At 40.0% G+C, this 8,495-nt stretch overlaps 1 protein-coding gene across 3 annotated transcripts; it reads right to left on the reverse strand.

The window, feature by feature from the left end:
- Positions 1–251: 251 nt before the first annotated feature.
- Positions 252–8,210, reverse strand: LOC131242138 (F-box/kelch-repeat protein SKIP11). Of its 3 annotated transcripts, none has more exons than XR_009169513.1 (2): positions 5,789–8,210; positions 252–1,186 (listed from the first exon to the last, which is right to left on the reverse strand). XR_009169513.1 is itself a non-coding variant. In XM_058240577.1 (2 exons), the coding sequence occupies exon 2, from the start codon at positions 7,204–7,206 to the stop codon at positions 5,887–5,889; it is 1,320 nt and encodes a 439-aa protein (XP_058096560.1). In that variant the 5' UTR covers positions 7,207–7,362; positions 7,865–8,210; the 3' UTR covers positions 5,512–5,886. The 3 variants fall into 3 exon arrangements, 2 of the variants coding, with proteins under 2 accessions (XP_058096560.1, XP_058096559.1); XM_058240577.1 differs by lacking the exon at positions 252–1,186 and having other exon boundaries at positions 5,512–7,362; positions 7,865–8,210; XM_058240576.1 differs by lacking the exon at positions 252–1,186 and having other exon boundaries at positions 5,512–7,407; positions 7,865–8,210.
- Between the last annotated feature and the right edge of the window lie 285 nt (positions 8,211–8,495).

Raw genomic sequence — 8,495 nt, forward strand, 5'->3', positions numbered from 1 at the left:
TACTAGTGGCAACCATACACCCGCTAAAGTAACTAATGTTGAATCAATTTTAGAATATGACTAAAATTTCCATATCAGTATGCAGTCTATACTATATAAACTTATGAAGGAAGTGAGAAAATTCTGATGATTTTAATATCAGAGTGGATTATCAGAAAATGACATAGACAAATGATAAAATACCTGCGGTTAGAGGAAAAGGAGAGAAGTTACTAGGAAAAGAACTTATGAAGTTGATAGTCAGTAGCATGGAACCAGTCAAAGAAAATAATAGATTGGTGCATTCATCTTAGTCAAAGATGGATGCTGTTAGTGACATTTCCCATCACAAATCAAATGTCGGCAATTGTTATAATTGATAATTGAATACAGCTAAGCGCAACAGACTGCTGATTTTTTCCCTGCTTTAGATGCAATTGACCTTTAGAATTTGGAACCGCTGTTTTGTCGCAGATGACAGGGATGTGACTGTGGATAAGGACTCCAGAATGGATTGGTGAGGATATGATGGGACATCTTAAATTATGAGTATGGAGCCTACAGTCATATCAAAGGTGACTAGCAATGATACGGAGCTTACCGGAACTATGATCTTCTATAATTAATGCAAGGCCTAAGATCATCTATATCCTTTCGCCTTTGGGTGAATTGAATTCATGGATTGGGCTGTTTTCTTGGAGTATACCATAACATTAACAGCTACTAACATTGCATGGTCCTTCGTCCTCACTGGCAAATCCTAGAAACCAATACAGAAGCTCGATAGCTAAGGATTTGAACAAAACAAGAAGCCTGGGCAGTTTTTGTATAGCATAAATTATTATGGATTGACGAATAAAGTAAAATTCACTATATCTACATTTTGAGTACAGCTCGACTTCATGAATAAGAATGACAATGCTACTAACAGATCTATATACTACCACCAAGAAGCACTGCGTTCTCTAATACAAGAAGAGTACCAAAAACAGAGGAAAAGCAAGAAAACTAAGCACAGCACGAAGAGGAAAAGGACTCGTTAAGAAATTCGCTCGAAGACTTGTATCATTGTCTATTATCCCATACATCTGTCACAGTTTCTTTCCAAAGTTACTTTGAATATCTCTTCATCAAATACATTACACTCTCTCCTATCAAGTTGCAATATTTCATCTTCCTGCTTCCAGTGAGTGTTATAGAAATTCATCTGAAAACACAATTTTCACAAAAGTGGGGTTTAAAGATTTCTCCTAACTTAGTAGTCAGTCTTTCCATTTACAGTGATTTTAGAAATCTTCTACACGTATACCCTCTACAACACTAACTCAATATGCAGCCGAGGTTTTAGCTGGTGATCACCAAATCAAACCTCTACAAGTTTAAACAACACCACACGGACACAGTAACTTGACAATTTTGTAGAATCGACACCACATTACAAAACAATCCAGAAGCCCGCACTCCAAAACAGAAAGCATAGCATGTACACACATGGGTTATAAATGAGTATTATTTAGGTGATCCAAGTGATTCACTGGAAACTGACTCAAGCAGATGCAAATCATACATAACAACTACCTGCGGCAATCTTCCATGTGGACTCGCTTGCTATAGCCTCTGTCAGTGCACGGTGTGCATCGGGGACCAGCGCAAACATCTCCAACATCCAAAGACGGTGGGCAAGAATTCAATATGCACTTCAAAAAGGAACTTCAGAATGTTACTCCGGTGCATGTTCGGATTCCTGCCAGCACTCTTTGGATGGTTGGAGATATGTCCACCCAACTCCTGGTACGGAGTATCCGTGCACAATCTTTTCTCCAACAAACATTGAATGTTTGGCTTGACTTTCAATAACGTGAGCCCGTCTAATGGCCACATATCAAAATTGCTGGATTCTCCCACCTAGAGCTCACCCAAGTTCTTGAATGAAGAATAGGGACACCTGGAGCTATTGCTTGGTCTCTCCTTTCTCAACAGATTCATAATCTTTTACCTGGACATTGTTTAAATGGTCTTGGCAAAGTTACAGCTGTATCAACAGATTCGTGAATTGGCATACACAGATTTACAGATCTCATCTTCCACAGTTATCTCAGGAAAGTTACTGGTTCTGAAATACTGATAAATATGAGAGTCATCACCATCACCATCACCATCACCATCAACGACAACAACACCATCATTATCATCATAACATTGTACCGACTATTTGCTGCCTACTTCTCATGATTGCTTGGGAAAAAAATTCAATGACCGACTGCCTACCTGACATATCCGGGCTAGGTACTGGCTAGCGCATCGCTTCTAGGAGGAGTTGGATTGTTTATACATCTGAACATTGATACAATACAAACATATGTACATGTAAGATGGATGGATGGATGAAGAGAGAGAGAACTAAGGAAGGAACAGTACTGTTTGAAACCAATATGCATTGGTTTTGTTGCCCACCAATACAGTCAGTCGCACCAAGAATCCACCCATTACAAGTCTATATTTGAGGTAGGTAATTATTTAGAAATGTTTATTCGCATGTTTTCATGCATTTTGTGGGGAATTTGGGACTGTTTTTCACCAAAAATTGTGCTTATCATCCAATGCGAATCATGTGGTCAACGACCTTACGATACCCAATATGCCAATTTTAACGCTCGGGAGTGACGGGGATTTATTTATTTAACTAGGAGAAGAGAGGAGATTGAGTTTTAAGTTGAGAAATTACCTCAGAATGCCATTGCATCGGGTCTGATACTCCTAAGATGTAATCTCAAGATCCAGATTCATTCCATAAAATATGCTTTGCAAATTGAATTGTTGTCATAGAATATTATCTCAGACCCTCAGTTTCATAGAGAAGCGCCAGGTTCCAGTCCACTGCTGTGATATGTTAGAACTCTGAATCTTAATTACAAGCCATTCACTTCTACTTATATTATCATGCCCCACTATAACATACATTAATGTTTACTTAAATACAATGGCACATTCAATCAGCAACAATGCACATCCTATGATTTTATATTTTAACATATAAAATGCTGTGTAAAACACGAGTAAATTTTGGACATTTATGCACTCACAAATAGTTTTTGGAGGGCGCCGAACATCGAAAATTAGAAGGACATGAAAGACCTTAAATTTAAGGGTATTTCAGGAACTTTAAAAATGTGGCTGGTGAGTGGTGTCCCTCAGACAGCTCAGATTTCAACCACAACAGCCAGCCAACGGATTGTATTTAAGCCATAAAAAGCACCTTGAATGGTTACTTTTTCTCTTGAGAAATACTTCCATACTCGGGTAGATTGATGAAAGGCACGCAGGCAGTTAGAAATTACTGAGAAATTGCATACGTGGCATACAAGTAATTCAAAATAAACCATCCAAACTATGGGTACCAGATTAGATGGATCATGAACCAACCTACTTTTATTTGGTTATTTAATTATTAGATTGCTGGACATTTATTGGACGGTTATGAAAAATATCCAATGGTCTTATTTCAAAAAAAAAAAAAAAGTGGCCATAAATCAGAGGTTAGGATTGTCCAAACAATATGATTTTTAGAATATAGCTTAGTGACAGTGGGTTTCACAATTTAAACAGTTTAGTTTGAGTTAATATATTCCACATGTACCATTTCAAGTACCCGCATAGCAAATGTTATCAGCAGCCAGAGTATCATTTAACTCCTCTTTCCTCTCCTAAAACTGTAGGCCTGCCCTCTCACTGATTTCTCTCCTCCATCCTCTCCCCATGAGGATTGCACATGTCGGGCGTGAGAGAAAGCTCCTAATTGCATTGTGACACCTAGCCAGTCCAAGCCATTCATTACGTCTGATGCACATTTCATGGGCTACCTTGAAAATGTCACACGGATCTAATAAATATTAACCATTTGATCAATGTCCATTAACACAGAGGATCAAGATTGTTTGCACAAAAATAGGTCCAATCAATAATTCGATCCATCTGTTTGTTAAGAAGCATCATAGATCACTTAAGAATCGCTTTTGTTAGGCAATACCTAGCATCCCATTCATGGCTTGGAAAAAGGATGGCTATAGAAAATAAGGCCAATCAAGGATGGAGCGGATCATCCATCAGTGGAATTTTTCAATGGTGGTCCCTGAAATGTGTTATGGACGAGCAGTTAGGTTGATCGATCAGGACAGTTCATTCAGTAGTAACAATGGGAGCAAGCCATGGAGCAAAATTCACGCCGATTGGATGATCCTGACCCTTCAAATGGGGTCAATTTGTTACGACCTTCCGTTGCTTGCAAGCCATAGGTCATATGGCTAGAATCATCAAACCAAAGTGCTACTTTGGAATCATAAGCAATACAAAGTGGCATCTATCTAGTAGATGTTTCAAGATGATGATTGGAGCTGTTTTGTTTCTCCACTCAATTTTGGCTGTCCATTTTCCATGCATCGATTGGACGCTTAGGATCATTTGATTGGCGTGGTTTTACACCAAAGCTTGCTCGTAGTTGTATGAATTAATGAATGGTTCAGATCGATGATAGATCACACACGCGCACACAAATAGAGGTTTATATTCACATTGTGTGTGTGTGTGTGTGTGTGTGTGTGTGTGAAAATATAAACCTCTATTTGTGTAAATACTAAAACAAACTTTTTTGGAAGTTTCTGCTTTGGAAATGACATCGAACTTTTGTCCAAAGTTAAATAAATAGAAAAATGTAGCTTACCCACAGGCTGCAGCCATATGGTTTTATCCCGATAGCTGCAATCTCAAGCCTGTAACACTTCAAGCTGATATGGATGAAACATGGATCATGCTGGAGCATTATTATCAAATTTTCAGATGAAGGATTTGCGAGATATGATACGTGAGGTTTTAATTAAATGTGAAGGCCCCAAGGAACTGTTCTATGAACAAATTCTCCGAACCTAAAATTAGAGATTGTTAAAGAAAGCTTCTGATGGCTTTTGCTTCACTGTATGATTAGTTACAGAATCGCATTTTGTTAAGCAGATCCTCAGAGTATTTACTGAAGCACTACCAGGAAACGGGTCATTGATATACAGTATCTCAAAAAAAAAAAAAAAAAAATACAATCCTTGCAAACCTAAAATGGATTTTATGGGGCACAAGACAAATACGAATAATAAAGGAAAAGGCAAATAAGATAACTGGAAGCAGTTCAAGCCAAGATGAATAGCCTCTTTTTTTTTTTTTTTAAGATTCGCCAAGATGAATGGTAATCCCACAAATAGTTAAATGCTAATTATATGTGGATGGAGTACACCATATGTTTAAACCTACTCAATGCAGCGACTTTAAAAAGCTAAATGAATGGAAAAACCACGTAAAGATTATAGAAGCTACAAAGATCATAGCCCATCAACAGAAAATGTAACCAGTAGTACACAAGCCATCGAGAAGAAAAGAAACCCCAAAATGGGCTGTCTTATCCTCAGAAGGAAAGACAACCACATTAAGGATCATGAATCAAATAACACTATCTCTGTGATGCTAAGATGCTTCCTCAAATAATCCCGCTGACCTAGCAATGTATAGGTGCTTCGAATTATTTACCTATCCCTGTACTGCATGATGCCAATCTTTGAAAGCTCTCATGAAAACAGATACGGGAGGCAGAACAGTAACAATTGCTACAAAATGGAAATTCAATGGGAGAAAAAGAAAAAAAAAAAAAAAAACAAAGAGATGGCCTCCAGACTTCCTTCGAAGGAAACATTCTATTGAATCTTGAGTAAAATCTGAAATTTAAAAACAAAAAAAAAAGAAAAAAAAGAAAAAAAAAGGCAGAGATTACCCATTAGCCAGAATCCTAAGCCCTTGAAGAAAAGACCAATCTTGTACACCCTCCGGCGAGACATCATACAGTACACAAGGTGCCACTCTTAATCAATATCAGCAGCCCATTACGGCGCAGTTGTAAACGAAACTCCCCGAAGGCTTACTCGCGAGCAGGTCCCACTCAGGCGGTCTGTCATTTGGAACCCATGAATTGAGCTCTATGAGGCCACCACCGCCCGACCCCCTAGGCCCACCAATGACTATAAGCCTTTCCCCGCAGGCCCTAAAAGCGAGCCCCCAACCGTTCATTGAAACCGCTCTCTCGGGCAATCTTCCCAGGGTGATCCACAACTTCTTGTCCTTGTCATACTTCCTCAATTCCTTCTCTGCATAATCAGCAGCATACAGCTCATTATTCACAACTGCAACCAACGGGGGTGCCTCAGTCGCACCATTCCGCACAGGGGACATATTGGGGATGACTTCCCAAGTCCTCGTCTCCAAATTAAACTCTTCCCCGCATGTATACGACTCTGTATTGCTGACATTACCGCCGATGACGTAAAATTTCCCATCCATAAAAACACCCGAACACATCTTCCTTGGCTTATGCATGTTTGGCAACGTCACCCAAGTTCTAGTCTCCGAATTGAAAAGCTCTGCAGAATTCAAGATGTTACCCTGAGCATCGCAACCGCCCGCAAGAATTGCAATCTCTCCAAGGCTAGCAGAACCAAACAGGCACCTGGGCGCATTCATCCTCATGCCAGAAGTCCAAGAGTTTGTCAAAATGCTATACCTCAATATAACGTGGGATGTGACCTCCTTTCCGAAAACAAGGAGCTCCGTGCCCACCGCCAATGACTCCTTATCCGAGCACATAAAGCAATCATTTGATGGCATCCGAGGCAAATGCATCCAACGCCTGCGGCTGGGGTCAAACGCCTCCCACTCGAGAACATTGCAAGAGAAGTAGACCCAGTGCTCAGATATCCCCCCTTGCCGCCTAAGCTTATAGATCTCCCCACCCCGAATCAGATTCCGGAAGCTCCGGTTCAAGGAAGCGAGCGACCCATAATCGGATCTTGAGCAGTGGAGCAGGCAGTTGATCGAGATGTCTCTGCCAAGGGGTTGGATGAGGGAATTCGAATCCGATTGGTCCCTGCTGTGGGCCGGGCTATCGGATCCATCAGCTGGGGACGATGCTGGATCGCCGGCTGGGCCATCTTCACGTCTATCGTGTGGATGTGGTCGCTTGGATGGCCTTCTCCGTCCGGTATCTTCTTCTTCCTCTTCTTCAATCTCTTCATTCAAGCGGCGCTTGTCCTTGGATGAAAAGTCAGTGAATTGATAACTCATGTAAGCCCACTTACTTTCTTGCTCGCAGGAGCTCCGCAATGCCCTCGAAACCAGACAGGACTGACCCTCCAACATGTCTCCGGAATTCGGCCGGGAACCGTGGCAAATTACGAATCGAACCAACCCAAATCCTCCTTTTCTTCCTCCCCAAACCCAAAATCCACAACGAAAAAGCCAAAAATAATTAACAAAACCCCCCCTACGCTTTGGCTACTTGGATTCCACCGGAATCTGAACAAAAATCAACGATCCAGATTGGAATTTTGCTTTCTTTTCCTAAATCAGCAAGATCACAAAACAGCCTTCCGATATCAAATTCTCCAAACGAATAAAACCAAGAAAGAAAAATAAGAAAAAAGCCGAGAAAAATCCAATCTTTCCACCGAAAAATGCAATCTTTCAACCAAGAAAGATCCGAAACTCCTCTTGAGATATCGAATTCACCAACAAAAGAAAAGAAATCACAATACGGAGAAAACCCAGATCTCTATTTTTTTCTTTTCAGGAGAAAAACGTCGGGAAAAGATGAATTAATCTTTAATAATCTAATAATCCTTATATTTTCTTTCTTTTCTTTTTTGGGAAGGGAGAAAAAGGTCTTTTGGCAAATGTTAGTATTTTACGGAATTTTTTATTTTTCTATGAAAGAGAGATTGAAAAAAAGAAAAAGAAAAGAAAAGAAAATTTGCGAAAGGGCAGAAAAAAGGGGGATTGGAGAAATAGGTGAACTTACGGATTGGCTTAGAAGGAGGAGGACTGGATTGGAATTTACGATTTTCCTTTCCTCACTTTTCTTTCTTATCTCTCTCTCTCTCTCTTTCTTGCTGTGGAGCTGCTCTTCGCCGTCCTTGGCGATTCTCTCTGCAGAAATCAGCTCGAAATCTGGAGCTCTGGGGTTGGGCTTTGGGGCTATCTGGGCCTTTTTATCTCCTCTTTTTTTAATTTTATTCTTCCAGAGAGAGGTTGGGGAGGTGTTTTGTGGGCCCCACCTACGCGCTTCTCACGGTCGCCGTTTCTCCCGGGCGGTCGGACCATCGAAACCGGTAGCGGGCGTTTCAGTACGTTGAGGTGCGGAAATCGCTTTTTTCTTTTTTAATATTTTACAAACCACCTCACTTTTCTTTTTCTTTTTTTTCTTTTTTTTCCATACGCAATGTAACCTTTTTATTTTTCAAATAATCATTTTAGGTAATTAACAGCCATTAAAACTCAACTGTTAATCATATGAAATAACATTGTTGCAGGTGATTTTGTAGAGATGAGAATTTTTCTCATTTTAACCTTATCTAAGTACAGAAATGATCAATTATTTGGATGAATAATAAACATTGCAATGGGCCATAAGAATTTTTTAATGGAGTTCA

The sequence above is a fragment of the Magnolia sinica genome, chromosome 4 (genome assembly GCF_029962835.1).
Source record: "Magnolia sinica isolate HGM2019 chromosome 4, MsV1, whole genome shotgun sequence".
Lineage (NCBI taxonomy): Eukaryota > Viridiplantae > Streptophyta > Magnoliopsida > Magnoliales > Magnoliaceae > Magnolia > Magnolia sinica.

Excerpts from the sequence above, each read along its gene's own strand:
- LOC131242138 (XM_058240577.1), bottom strand. The coding sequence starts at position 7,206 with ATGTTGGAGGGTCAGTCCTGTCTGGTTTCGAGGGCATTGCGGAGCTCC.